Here is a 15,789-nt window from a genome sequence, read left to right on the forward strand (position 1 = left end):
CATTTAAAATGTCTAAAATTAAAATCAGGTGCAGATGATTAGAACATGGTTAGAGAGGATTCTGGAGGAGCTTTTATTAATTAAACCTTGATTATTAAAGCGAGTGGTAACGATCAACACAGCCAGGTCCAAGGAGCTCTCTGAGGCCTTCAGATAGAAGGTTACAGACACAGAGGAGTCTGAGCATTAAAACATTATGTCCAAGACAGATGAATCCAAAGTTTCATTATTTGGGCATAGTAACAGAAGGCATGTTTGGCCCAAAAGTATTGGGACACCTGCTCATTTTATTGTTTCTTCCAAAATCCAGGATATTAAAATAAATAAAAAGTTTTTTGCTGGAGTAACTGTAAGAAGGCTTTCTACTAGACTCTGGAGCACTGCTGCTGGCATTTTATTGCATTCAGCAACAAAAGTGTTAGTGTTAGGCGATCACCACCCCACCTCATCACCAACTCATCCCAAAAGTATTGGATGGAGCACCATCCATCATTCTAGACAACACAGTTCTTCCACTGCTATACAGCTCCTCAATGCTGGGGGGCTTTATACCACTCTAGCCCACGCCTGGCATTAGGCAGCATGGTGCCAATAAATTCATGTTTATCTGCTCCAAAGAGTCCTATTCTACTAAATGTATTATATAGAAGGGGTGTCCACAAACATTTAGACATAGTCGTGCATTTATAATAAAATAAATAAAAAAAACCAAGCAAACAAAAAAAAAAAAAAAACACACAAAACACAGACAAAGGGGTCTCATGGGTTGTGCAATTTGTCACATGACTTGGCTATAATAAAAGACTACAATAAAGTTAAGAACAAGATAAACAGGATATTAAACAAAAAAAAGTATTAGGAGCAGAAAATGAAGCATATTTATTATTTTTTTAATACAAAATATCACTTTTGTAAAACCTCCCAAAAAAAAGTGAAATTCTAAAAGCTGAAAATACTATTACTACAAACTACAATCTTAAAGAGTATTTACACAACAGCATAAGACATCCCAACTTTAGCGTAATTACTAATAGTATCTCAGATTCATGTACAGTATTATTAGCATAGAAAAAAAAGAGGTAGGGTCAACTGCTTCATCTCTCATATCTGATCAGAACCAATCAAACAGGAAAATGACGTGCCGATCCTGACCGAACGGTTGAGGATGAAAGCACAGAATAAGGGGGTTGTCGAATGAAAGCCACTCCATTCTCTACCTGACTGACGGACGAACAGACACACAGACAAACAGACAGATGTGCCGGCAGCTCAGCCGACAACAGAACAAGAAAACAAGAAAAACAGGGAAGGAAAAAAAAAAACAAAAAAAAAAACGAGCAGTCATCCATGTGTGTCCGACGTGCAGGTTAAATCAGTGGATGTGGGAGCAGGTAGAGCGTGAGAGTGAGTGAGAGCGAGAGAGAGAGAGCCCGAGAGATACACAGAGTAAAAGAAAGAGAGAGGGGGTGAGAGAGAGAGAGAGAGAGACAGACAGAGAGAGCTAAAGAGCCTCCAGCACCGTAGTTTGAGTGGTTGTTAAGGCAGTGTCAGCAGCTCAATGAGGCCACAGGCCCATTTCTCTCAGCTTTAAAGGAACACTCCAACGCTTCTCAAACCGGATCTCCGTCCGCTCCTTCGAAAGCATAGGGTTGAATAGCATGGATCAGAATTTCAACAGGCTTCCCTGTTTTTGGAAAAGAATGGAACACTTACTAATAGAAGTCAATGGGGCAGTTGCTGAATTCTGGGACAAAACTCTACAGACTTTACATTTTGATGATACATTTTATCGTCAACATGATAAATGTTAACTTGTGATACACAATACACTTTTCTGGAATGTTGAGGATATTTTCAATACTTAATCAAATAAAAAAAATACTGAACAACTACATATTTCTTTAGAAATTAAACTGAATTGGGCATAATGAAATTCTTGAGTTTGAGAGAGTAGTATACATTAAAACAGTGTACACTCAAATATAATCATGTTCAAAGGGTCAAAGGGTTTTTTTTTTGTTTGTTTTTTTAATTTGAGATGCCGTATGAGAACCACTTTTGGTCCCAAAAATAACCGTGTCTGTTCATAACAGAAATGTGAGGTTTTTAGGGAACCACTCAAGTCTTTAAGTATCAGGATAACATTTTATGCCATGTCGCCCACCCCTTAACACAGTTTCAGGATAAGATTAGACTAAGGTTTTCTGGCACATCACGACAACCCACTTTACTGGCAACACATTAGAACATATTCTTCCCTCTGGAAAACTAGTCCCATCTATGAAAGGACAAATTACACAAGACTTTATATCTTAACAATTAACTTAATGATGTTCTACAGTACATCTAGCAGTACATCTTTCTCGTCAACATGTTTTTTGCAGATTTCAGCAACTGCCCACTGGCTTCTTGTACAAGTGAGGAAAAAAAAAAAGAAGAGGTCAACAGGTTTTCTGTTGAAACACAGTAAAATTACTGTGATGAACGAGCTTATGCTGCAGATGTGGCAGATAGAGATTAGGCTGAAAAATGCTACAGCATTCCTTTAAGTCTCAAGACTTTTAAACACACATACACACACACATCCTTCTCATTTATACAGATTTTAGTGCGAGAGGAGAAAAACAACTCTTCCGGTGCAGCATTATTATAGAGCATGCTCAAAGGCCTGAGATCAGGCCTCTTATATGTTAGTCCAGTCTTTAAGTCCAGCCTTAACCAGTGACGTTATTTCACATTTGGCATTGTCTATGTGCAGGTTAATGTGAATCTCTGTACAAGTATGAGGAGCGTGGAATTCGAGGCTTTGCAAAATAAAAGTTTTTTTTCGACATATCCTGCATAGAAATTTTAAAATTAAAAGAACATTTTGAGCATGTGGTGTACCCAACGATTCTGAGATGCATAAGCTTTATCTCTGTGAGATTTGCCTTTAAATCTGTTCTGAGATCAAGAGGCTGGTCCTAGATCAGCATGAAGGGGCTATGTCTTTCCCCAGACCTCAAAGACTTAGAGATGGCCATCGTTGGATCACCACAGGACTTTTCCTTCTTTCGGCCATGTGTCATCCTGGTGATGCCTTAACTGCGTTATGGACAACAGTCTAAAAAAGTAAAAAAATAATTAAAAAAATAAATAAACACCTGCTGATGTTACACTATTGGTGCGTCCGCCTTCCGAGCACCAACAGCATTATTTGGCATTTCAAAGTTAGGCATAAAATGTGGTAGGAAGTTATTATTTGTAGTTTAGTTGTTTTATGTCAATGTATATGAATACATAAAGTTTTTGTTAAATAATTTAAAAAAACAAAAACAGCTTGTTAGATTTTAGGCTGTGTGCACTGATTTTAGACTAATCAGCAAGTGGAGAACACTCATAGAGCCAAACAGTTGGCCAGCAACTCTACAGCATGTATGTATATATGTATACACACACACACTGTACATCTCGTTAATTACGGTTCCTTCAACTCAAGTGACAATTTCTCTACTAGTAGCTCATTTCACTACTGCAAAAACACTGCAGTACTTCCAGGTTAAGATAATAGCTCATTTAATAGTTCATTTGTGTGGGATAAGGTAATAAATAACTGGCAAGCCAAAGCTGATATTATGAAGATATGTGAAAGCCTGATCTGAGATCAGCCCCAATATGGTCGACAAATTTGTGAAGGATGGACCACATATCTGCTCTGAACAAATAGACACAGAAGATACATAATGAGAATGGGGGAGGGCCAGGGAATCAATTGGTCCGTTGTTAATGGGGTGGGGTGGGGTGGGGGGTTTGCTGTGTTATGAACAGTGCCAGTGCAGGGCTGATCAGTGCACCCCGTTCATGATGTGCTTCTGGTGGATCTCCAGGGTGGTGGGGTGGTCCTGGTTATGCTGAGCAGGGCTCAGGTCTTCCTCCCACAGTCTGGCGTTTTTTCGGATCTCGTCCAGAGTGTACTCCTGCAGAATGGTCCCGTTCTCAAACACAGTCACCAGCATGTCCTGCACGCACGGATACAATAATAAAAACAACCATTACAAAGCAGATTAATTGAACAGGATGTGTCAATTCCTTCAGCAGCAGCTCACCTGATTTACCATCATTAATCACTAATTTACCAAACTAGGTATTGATAAGATGAGAACTCCAAATAATACTAGACTCCATGAGGAGAACTTTGGAGATGTTCTAATGAATACAGTAATGGTGTAAGGTAACACCACCAGGTAACACTACTGGTACCACACCATGTGGGAGACTGGGGTTCCCAGTCTGGGTGACTATGCTGTGCCACACCAATAAGAGTCCTTGGACACGACTCCTAACACTACATTGGCTCTCCTCTGTAATACGAGTAACCTATGTATTATATAAGAACTTCAGATAAAATCTGACAATTGAGAACTGATATTGATCAATGTTACCTATTTGGCTTCTGAATATTGGATATTGGTATTTGGCACAATTATCCCATTAGTCAGGTCTTACTTATGAAACAGGGGTTTGTGAAGTTCTCTTCACTTTCATAAAACCAGAGTTCTTACCTCCTCAGGTTTGCCCACGCCCCTCTCCACTGTCTCTATAAACCCGTCTGAGTTTCTCCTCAGAGATAGACGACCTCGCTTTGATCCTTTAGATGGGTCGGTCACTGGCTGCTTATACACATCCATCTAAACACACACACAAACACACACAAACATGTGTTTAACATAAGTTCACACAATTCTGGTTCATGAAAGCAGTGCTTGCACAGGGTCAGTTGGTCCATAAAACTGTCCCATTTTACATCTTTAGAAGAGAGTCACTAGAAACAAGTGGAACCACATGGCATGAACAAAATTTTATTATTGATAGAATATAAATAAATAAATAAATAAATAAATATCAAACTAAAAATTGTATTTATATTTTTTTCTAAAAAAGATAGTCTTAGCGATTTGAGATATTTTGTTTTATTCATATTAATAATACTTATTTTTGTAGTTTTATTAATATTTCATATTTATACATTTATATTTTATATGGGCAATTACTATAATATATATAGCATAATTATATAAGTTCAATAATAATCCATAATTATTATAATAATTAATATATTATAATACATGATAAATACAATTGTAATATCTACAAATATATAATAAATATTTTTATTATATAATAGTAGTACTATTCAAAATAATAATAGAACACAACAATGTTTTATTATTAAAACATATTTTTTAAATATAAAAACATCTTTTTAAAAAAGCTAACGTCACAATGACGAAAGCCAAATGCGGCCCTGTGCAGACCCACAGGTAAGTGAAAAGCTAACTCACCCCCTTCCCGTTGGTTTCCACATAGCTGCACTTGAAAGCACAATTTAATGTGTCTCTGTTGAGCTTTTGCAGCAGAGCACTTCCACAGCCGAAAAACACATTCTCTGCGCTCCAGCCCTCATCGCTGAGCTTCTTCAGGATCTGAGAACAGCCACACAAGACAATAAAGTGGGGTTCAACATGTAATACAAAGGTTTTCCAAATTATTCCCATTCTTATAGGAATTCTCCAGTGTGCTGCGGATTGCCACAGACACGGCATTGCTGAAGCAACTGCCCATTGGCTTTTATTACGTATTAAGTGTTTCAACATGGTTTGTGCCCCCACCCAACAAAAACATGTTGCAACGATCTTTGGTAAGCAGCTGTATGTTACAGATAAAGGTTGAAGAAATGATTTTTTTGTTAAGAAAACTGTTTTTGTTACAGGAATTGGTGATGAACAGGAATTGGTACAGTATTGCAAAATACAATATCACAATATTCCATATAATTGATATTTTTTACACCCCTAGTATCAATGTAGTATTTTCCACAATAGTGAATTCCAAGTAACATTTTTGCCAATGGGGTCAAAGCTGCAATTCATTTAGCTATTTAATTACAGCAGCAGCAGCTGAATTTAAATGAAGTTCACAACCGTGGTCACGATTGTGATCGATCCTGCTTACCTCATCAACGGAGCAGAGATCAATCCCATCACCCTGAATGATGCGCAGATATGATGGAAGCACCTTATACCCTACAGAGTTCAGAGAGCAGCTAAAACACTTCTCTAGAATCTTTATCACCTAAAGAGAGAGACAGAGACAGACAAACAGAAAGAGAGAGAGGAGGGTTATGATTTTTATCTTTCGATTACACACGTAACACAAGAGCTTGAAAAAGGCTCGGTATGACATCATAAGTTAATCAATAATGAGTCACAGACTTGGAGAGAAGCTCTTGCTCAGGCTGCAAAATCCAATCACTCTAAACAAGGCGCAAGGTGGCCACCAGCAAATCAATACAGTGACGTACTGCAGGATGCCTTACACTGCTCTTGTGAAGGAAACTCCCACTGTAGAAGGGAAGGAGGGCTAAAGGACAGGTTCTCAAACTGAAGAGAGTTCATTTGTAGCAGACACACTTAACGGTTGAAAGTGTAGCTTTAGGACACGTTTTTTGAGTGTTACTGATTAGGGGAAGGGGTAAAAAATAAATTTCTTCTTTCCCCATTAAACAGGTTCAGCTGTGATTATAATGCCAAGTAGGGAAAGAACTAATCTAAACATCTCCAAAATGGCAAGTTCAATAAAAGCCAATGTAAGAAAATACCCCCAAGCATTGAGCTGTGGAGCAGTGAAAGAACTGTGTTCTCTGGAATGATGGTTGGCGATTCATCCAGTACTTTTGGGAGGAGTTTGGGAAGTTTTGGGATGAGGTGGGGTGGTGCTCATCCAACATCCTGACCTCACTAATGTCTTTGTTGCTGGTATGCAATCAAATCCTCACAACAATGGTCTAAAACCTAGTAAAAAGCCTTCTTTCCTGTAGAAACAGTTACTCCAACAAATGCAAGCTAAAGTCTTTTCTTATTACCCTTAATATAGAAAAAAAACAGTGAATGAGCAGGTGTCCCAATATTTTTGTCCATACAATAAAAGCAACTAGTCATAAGCTGGACAGCAGACTGAGACAGGCTTCTTTTACATTACAGACTAGGCGTCTGCATGAAAATCACTTTCATACATGCTCCGAGGACACCCATAATGGATAATGGTCATCCATGGTATAATAAATCAGGTCGTATGACTGATCAAGTGTTCCTGTAACAGCACTGCAGGCACCAGTAAATTACTGGACTTGTTCCCAGACCCATTGTGTTCACAGTTGTTCTATCTGCAAATACTGCAAAAAAGATTTTTCTCAGAATTGTTCGTATTGTCTTGTTCAGAGCTGATGGAACCTCAACCTAATATGCAGCTTTTATTTTAGTGATATTCCAGTTCCTAAAACGTGCCTCGAAAGGCACTGTAACGCTCAATACGATCCAAATAATGAGCTTTTAATGAGGAAAACACTCGTTTCTGCACTGTTTTAAAGAAAGAGACTCATGTTGAAAAGGGCCTGTGGTAGCTTGCTAGCATAATAGCTAATGTAGCTGATATTTTAGTACAGTTATAGATCTTAAAGCTTTAAAACTACTACAGCTGAATTAGCTATTGTGCTAACCAACTAGCATACAGACTAACCAACTTCATTTACTCCACTGCAATAAACACAGATCCCGCTATGAGCACTTACTCATAGACAGCTGTACACAAGCATTTGTTGACAAGCTAAGAGATACAGAAGCAGCATCTGAAGGTTTAGAAGCATCTGGACAGAGGCGAAAGGGTAAATATACTGAATACGATTTTAGACAAATATTACTCTGGTATTACAGGGTTACGCAGTGCGAGAGGTTTTGTTTAGCTCTATCAAAGTTACAAGGTGCAGAAGCAGTGTTCCAGGGTCAGGTGTGGCAATGACCAAGACACCATTCTCCCTGTTGCCATCTGTGGAGCATCAATGTGATTCTGAAGCTGCTATTTCAAAAGTACAGTTTCTACATAATGTGGCTTTAACTGAGCAATAGGGGTTTCAATGCAAATGCAGCCATTGTGCCAGTTTCTCAGCAGGTGGCACCTACTTCCAGCAGTGTCTCTGTGGGGTCTCCAGAGTCTGGGCGAATGACGAGCACTGAGTCTTCACTGCGCTCCATCACTCTCTCCTTCAGCTTGTCGCCCCAGATGTGTTTGCAGGCCTTGAAGATGTCGTAGCTGTCGCTGACTACAGCCACTGGACCGGTGGGGAACTGGTCCAGCAGGTACTCGTACGCTTCCTTCTCTCTGCTTCGACCCCAGGAGATGATGGTGCTACACACACAAACAAACAAACACCAGAGATATTAGACCATACACTGAGCTTTAGTCTCAAGATCCCCATGGTTATTCCTTTTCTACCATCACTTCAGAAAGCTTGAAGTCTTTCACCCATTTAATGCATTTTCTTCAGGGCTCTGGAAGGGGGGTGGTCAGACCAGATCTTTCTTAAGGTCTTTAGAAGAGAAACACATGTTCAGAATTGCAGTCTGCATCCAAACAGAGACGCTGCTCTGCCAGGCAATCACATGAGCTGGAAGAGCTCCAGTGCAGCTTTAGTTCTGCGGAGTTAAGAGAGTGAGTCAGTGAATCTGCTGTTTTGAAGGAATCTGAGTGAATCAGTGTGAACACTTCGTCGGGCGACAGTGCCAGAGGAGGCCGATGAGTCAGTGCCAGATGTTCTGATAGCTGCCCAGGAGGCAGGAAAATTAAACGACGACAGCAAAGACGCTGCTGAGGAAGTCAGGAAATAAAAGGCAGAATAAGAACTGAATAGACATCTGCTTCACTGAACCCCCAACCAGGCGTACTCGTGACCAGTTAACAGGGTGTAAGGAGAAATACTGTGGGAAATATTTTGTTTTTTCTTGATGATGTAGCAAAGTCGCTTTGAGATGCTACTTTCATAGGAGATAAAACATTCAATATGATCTGTAGACATTTGGAAAGGTTCTTCATGCTCACACTCAATCTCTATTACGAACAAGGTTCTTTATGGAACCAAAAGAAGCAAGTGGATGGGTCACCTGTGTTCTGCAGCAGGTATGGAGAATCCAGCCATGGGGCAGTTGTAGTAGCGCTGGGCCATAAGCAGTCCAGCCACTGTGTCTGTGCTGCAGAAGTTGACCAAGTGAGCGGCTCCTCCGAGTGCCGCTGACTGAGAAAGAGAAATAGAGAGACAATCAAAGATCTTGGCCCTCAACTCTGAGCTGCTTTTGAGAACATACACTACACGTCCACAAGCCTGTAGACACCTGCTCCTCCAGAGTAGCTTTTGAAATCAAGGGTGATACTAGGGAGTCTGCAGTAACAACCCCTACTCTTCTGCAAAGGCCTTACACTGGATTTTGGAATACTGCTGTGAAAATCTGATTGCATTCGGCCATGAGAGCATTAGTGAGGTCAGGTACTGATAATGGATGATTGGTTCTAGTAAAAAATGCCACTCAAACTTATCCCAGAGGTATCGGCTAGAGCGCCAGCACTGTAGAGAAAACACAGTTCCACTGCTCCACAGCCCAGAGCTGCAGGGTAGTATGAATAGTATCTGGATTGTATCCTGATGAGACTTTAGCCACATATATTTACACTTGGTAGTCAAATGGTGTCTCTGGTTTGTCAGATTGGAATCCAGTTGCTGTGTGGTATGGAATATGCATACCTGCTCATTGTTATTACTATTATAATTACAGTTTCAGTTGCAGGGAGGAGCTTTGGGTGTTAAAGGAGTCTTGGAGGGATTTGTTTACACCACTATAACATGTAGCTCAAATGCATCTCAGACTACCTTCTGAAGTGGTTTGAGAGATTGGATTTGGATCTGGTTTAAAAGTGTATTGGGTGTGTTTGCACATGTGTTTTTATGTGTCTTGGCCTTATCCAGATACTCATGAAGTGACCAGATGTAAACAGGGTCTGAGTGATTATTATTCTGGTGAGACTCGATTATAACAGATTATAATATGAAAACTGAAAACCTTGTTAGCAATAGTGCTGTTTTGTGGACCTAAAAGTGATCAACTGATTACACATGAAATACAAAGGTTAAAAAGGTCAAATTTGAGCTCAGGGTGGCTTTAAATTGCCCAATTTTAATTTGCTAACTAATCTATTGACGTGCCCAATCCAGATAATCCTGACTCGGTTATCCACAGTAAAGGACAATGATGTGCCAATAATTAATAAAAGGAAAATATAATAAGTTCTAGATCCTGATACTAAACTCCCAGCTTCACAACTAAGGAAAATGGCTGGCTTGGGCATGAAGGAACTTCAACAGCAAGCAAATAAGTGTTCTTGAAATAAGTGTTCTTGAAATAAGTGTTCTTGGTTATTGAAAGGCATAGTACTGAATACCAAATAATATATTCTGGGGACTTTATATGTTAATGTTAAGTAAATGAAGTATACAGGTCTATATATTGCAGCAAAGGGGTTTTAGGGTTCCAGTACTGATCAAAATTAGAAAACAATTCAGATTCAGATTCATTCAGGCTTGAGAAAATTGTAAATTGTGAACATCACCTAGAATGTTATCTGTTGGTATACCACACTACTGTTCTACTAGCAGGTCATTTAAAAATACCCAGGTCAATTCAACAAAAACCTCTATATTGCAGAAAACGCAGAAAAGAACCTTACAAATCATCTTCTAATGGCTTCAAAAATTAGGACGACGCATAGGGGTCCTTGAGTTTAATGACTTTAGTGCATCTGTGCCAGAAGAACATCACCACTTCTTCCAGCTTCGTCTACAGTTTGGTAACTCTAGTGTTAAAGGCTTAAAGCTTCGGCATGACTAAGGAAAGATTGCAATATTGACGCAAGTCTTTCTGCTGACCTCCTAACCTAATCTCCTCTAGCTTAATAAAATACATCAACCTAATCAATTGTGCAAATGTTGGTGGACTGCAGTCCTTCCATCTAACCAGAATTTGTCATCTAGCCATTAATGCGGCTCCAAATTAAGCATGGGAAAGATCTTTTAAAAAAAAAAAATTTATTTCCAGAAAAGACAAAGTTAAAGACAATCCCAGAACATATCAACCCAGAACAATCCCAGAACATTGGACTTGACTTGAGTTTCTTAGCCATAACATTGCCACCAATGGCCTTCCAGAGATTCTTAATCAGGTTCAGATCAAGACTCATCGCTCATCCTGCTATGTAGTTGCGCAAGAGGTTCAATTCCTGCTGCAGAAAAAATAAATAAAAATCTTCCAAACCAGGATGCTTCTTCCTTCAAGCGTAACAGACATCATCCCACACTTTGGGTTCCCTCTTTCTCCAGTTTGACTCTAAACAGAACTGTTAAATTAAAAAGCTGCTCTTAAAACTAAAGTAAACTCTGGACCAGATCTCCTCCCAACAGTTTATCCTACTGTTGTTGGAGTAACTGTCTCTACTGTCCATGTAAGAAAGTAGTCTACTAGATTTTGGAGGAGCACTGGATTGGTGGTGAAGATTTGATTGCATTCAGCAGCGAGAGTGTTCGGTTAGGATGTTTGATGATCCCCTTTCCATCTCACCCCCCAACTCATCCTAAAAGTATTGGATGGAGCACCAACCATCACTGCACCTCTATTATACCCCTCTAGCCCATGCCTGGTATTAGGCACAATGCCAATAGGTTCATGTTTATCTGCTCCAGAGAGTCCTATTCTTTCGGTAATATTTCTCTGCCAAATGTCAAATATTACTATTAATTGAGATCTTGGAAATTAACTATTTTACAAATAATACTGCTTGTATTACCAACATAATAATACTACAAAAAAAACAGAGTTAAACCGAGAGTTTAACTGTCCGTCAGTCTCAAGCCAAGTGGGTATTTCACAAATCCCTCCTGATTTGACTGAAGCAGCTTGAAAGTAAGTCTTGGTTAATGCCCTGTAAAGTGAGAGTAATCAGAGAGAGTGGCTGCCATTTGGCAGAAAACGCCCAGAGCCTTGTTGTTCTGGAATACCAATTGCATTTGATACCAACCAAAGCCCTCTCAAAGCAACCTTCCAGAGAACAAGAACACAGGAATCGATACACTTCACCTCCACTGTGAACAGTACGTGAATCAACATTTCCATCCAAATTCTGGTTCTGGTCTTTTGCGAAACCACACTCTTCACCTTCCTTATTCATTCACTCATTGACTTCCCAAAGAAAGAAAGGCCAAGATCTTGTATATTTACGTTGCAGTGATACTCCTTATAGAAACCAAGGGGCCTTCAGGCTCTGCTCCATCTCTCAGGAGAACAAAAAAATCTATACAATAATTTAGCTAGACTGAGATGATGAACCCTTATGCCTCCAAGTCATTTTCAGTCTTTACCATCTTCTGGTAGAAGATGAGTAGATCTATTACTACGCTACACATTTAATCACTGAGGTAGATAAATATCGTATCTGCAAAACAAACACTCATATGAGATAGAAATTTCATGTAAAATTGACATTACTTTTTATATACTGATGGAAACATGAGCAACACTAATACTGCGTAGGGCCTCAATTCTTAATGGCATGGATTCCACTGCAGCCTCAGCTTTCTGTCCTTGGCTGACTGCAGTGAAACCTGATGTAATCTTCCGCTGTTGTAGCTCATCTGCCTCAAGGCTGGACGAGGAGTTGTGCCTTCGGAGATGCTTTACTGCTCACCGCAGTTGCACATAGTGTTTATCTGACCATTCTCTGGGGACCCCTCGACAAGGAGTTTCTGCTTCCAGCAGTTCTAGAAACACTCATCTGACATCAACATCATGCCACGTTCAAAATCATGGAGATCACATTCTTCCCCAATTCTGATGGTTGATGTGAAGCTCTTGGCCCTGATCTAAATGAACTTCTGCACTGAACTGCTGTCACACAATTGGCTGATTAGACAACTACATGCATGAGCAGAATGTACAGGTGTTTTCATTCAAGTGCTTGGTGAGTTTTCAGGCCGTGGTGGGACTGCAGTATAGACCTATGGCTGCCTCCACACTTCCAAGCACATCCAAATGAGGAGGGAGTTGAGACACTTGCTTAAGAGCAAAACATGTTAATCCTTCTTTTTCACCCCCCCCCCCCCCGGCCACCTGTTCCAGCAAAACACAGCGTCCAACCCAACAGCATGTCTGAAGGACGTGGCCAGCGTACAGCACGGAAGCAATTAGGGTAACATTGAGACAGCGTGACGGTGTGTAGGACAGGGCGATACATTCAACTACGACTAATACAACATCCGACGCCGGTTTAATGAAGGAAAATAGAACAATTCATGTGTTTGTTTTTGTGGCTCTGTATTTAGGTCATACACAATACACAAACTGAAGAACCTCCAAAAGTTACTCAAGGATCCCATACTTAACAGTGTTCTGATTTCTGATTTACTTTCCAAATGTGACATTACATAAATGTAAAGCAAGCTTGTTACTACTAATGGTTACTGCAAAACAATTGTTTATAAATAATTGTATAACTGTAAATAAATTGTAATTTAACTTTTACCCAAGATAATGACAGTTATCTTGTGATCCTGACATAAATAACTCAAGATCTTGAGCAAGCAAATTAAATGAACCACACAAAAAGAGGTATTACTTTTTTTTTTTTTTTTTACAGGTCCTGAAGTTTTAGGTATTAACCAGGTAAGTGTGAGGTACGAAGCTCTGAGTAATTGTTTGGCGAGTTCCAATACGGTCTATTTCAAATGACACTAAAAGTCTTGACCGGTTCTAGCTATTATGTGGGGTAAGTGCATCACAGAACATGCTATGAAGACTGAATTAAGTCTGTCTGAGTCATTTTACTCTAGTTAATTGGAGTTTGTATCTCGATCAACCAGTTAATAACTACAACCTGTTGAGCCAGCAGCATAAATGAACTCAACGGTCCTAGAACTTATCCTCATGTTATATGCGGTTTGTACCTCTTGCACCTGGTCAATACCTAGAACCCAAGGCTGCCTCTCTAAAAGAGTAGGGTCACTCAGTAAAATATAAAATACGTAATGGAATGAGCCACTTGGGCTTTTAAACAAGGGTTTGAGTCCTAGTCTTTACTTAGGCTCTCGGTTCATAGAAGATGATGGACGATTGAGAGAAAGAAGCGATCCATCTGGGGAAGTCATCATCTCAGTCTGGCACCATTAATTTCTCCACCACCCCATTAATCGGGTCAAACAGAAAGCTGGCAACCCATGCGCATCCTCCTAACACTCCTTAATGGCAACCAGCATGGAAGAGGAGCGCTTTCACAGTTAAACCACGTCGCCTCAGGCTAAAGTCAATGACTGTAGCCTTGGCAATCACATTCTTCCTCAAGGAACTATTCCATTATTGGACTTGAGAAGCTCAATAAAGCTCTCAATCTTCTTCACACAGGATGATCCTTTCAGACAGGAGATTTCTGCTGCAATTGTAAGGGTGACTCAATATGCTGCAATGGTGGACAGGTAGAACGTAGGCATGACAATGCATCAGTGCCTTCATTTACAAAGCCTTAGGTATTGATGTAGTACTGTAGCTTGGCAGGAAATTCAAAGACTTTCGTTCCTACTAGGAAGTCCTTATCACATGCAAGCAAGTAGATTATGTGTCTTTTAGGCTGCTGGCCAAAAGAAACACACCCCAAACGGCTGCAGTGCACAGCGGACAGCTTCTTTAGAGAGTATTGGTGCTGCTTTCTTTAATGAAGTTCCACTGGAGCTCTTGCGCTTGTGGCTATTTTGGCTCGTTGAGCCACCAGAGTGTGTGTCATGCCATCTGCACGCAGTTCCACCATCCTGAGCTTTCGACCAGCGGGTATCGCTTTGAAAGGGCAGATCAGCGAGGCTGTGTCAAAACCCATCAAGTTCTTGCTGAGGCACACACACACACACACACACAAACACACAAACACACACACACAAACACACAAACACACAAACACACACACACACAAACACACACACAGGCGCGCGCACACACACACACAGGCGCACACACACACACAGGCGCACACACACACACAGGCGCACACACACACACAGGCGCACACACTGAAACTAAAGCTTGAACTGTTTGTGGGAATCCAATGAGATCAAACTATGTGTGTCAGGTTCTTAAAGGTCATTTTCTTTAATAGATTCTGGCCTACGACACGGTCACATCAGAATATTATGACCACCTACCCAACAGTGGGGACCACCACCCTTGGCTCGGATGAAACTAGCGAGACGTTGTGGCCTGGATTGTATTAGATGAGGGAAGGTGTTTATTATAGAGGTAAACTGCTTCACAGAGTCTTCAGGGCACCATTGTTATACCACTGGGTGGCCCATTCTTGGTACTCCTTCACTACGGTGACTCTAGACCACCCCGTTAAGTTATCAGTTTCTAAGATGCTACCACCCTTCGCCTGGACATCAATCAAATCCTGTCCTTTGCCAATGATCTATTGTTTTACACTCTGCTACAGCTGACTGGTGTGCTCGCTTATTTATATGTGCAGTAAGTCACGTGGCATCTCTGACGTCCCAGGCCGAGGTCATTCCAAACCAGGGGTGGTCATAAAATGTTTATATGACTGCATATTAATCCTTATTCTTTAGAATAATAAAAGGTGCTACAAAGGTTCTTTGAGGGATGTCATAGAAGAACCTCTTCTGGTTGTATAAAGAACTATTTGTAGAAGACGGGCGAGTGTGAAGAAGCTTTTAAAGGTTTAATGAACCTTCTCTTTATGTAAAGGTTCTTTACCAATTTAAAATGTTCTTCACACTCACCAATCTCTTTTACAAACACTGTTCTTCATGGAACCAAAGGTGGTTCTTCTATGGAACGACAGCAAAGCGATAGCCAGAGTAAACATTTGCCATGTTTGAAC

The 15,789-nt window shown here is 40.3% G+C and overlaps 1 protein-coding gene across 1 annotated transcript in view; it reads right to left on the reverse strand.

Annotated features, from left to right (window-relative positions):
- Positions 1-250: 250 nt before the first annotated feature.
- Positions 251-15,789, reverse strand: part of nampt2 (nicotinamide phosphoribosyltransferase 2) — a 31,494-nt gene continuing 15,955 nt past the window's right edge. The window contains exons 6-11 of the mRNA XM_072666218.1: positions 8,973-9,103; positions 7,995-8,220; positions 5,992-6,111; positions 5,322-5,462; positions 4,542-4,667; positions 251-3,998 (exon numbers count right to left, since the gene is read on the reverse strand). Coding sequence (XP_072522319.1) covers positions 3,825-3,998; positions 4,542-4,667; positions 5,322-5,462; positions 5,992-6,111; positions 7,995-8,220; positions 8,973-9,103 — 918 coding nt within the window. The 3' untranslated portion in view covers positions 251-3,824. The remainder of the gene's footprint in view (positions 3,999-4,541; positions 4,668-5,321; positions 5,463-5,991; positions 6,112-7,994; positions 8,221-8,972; positions 9,104-15,789) is intronic.

This window comes from Salminus brasiliensis, chromosome 21 (genome assembly GCF_030463535.1).
Source record: "Salminus brasiliensis chromosome 21, fSalBra1.hap2, whole genome shotgun sequence".
Classification (NCBI taxonomy): Eukaryota; Metazoa; Chordata; class Actinopteri; order Characiformes; family Bryconidae; genus Salminus; species Salminus brasiliensis.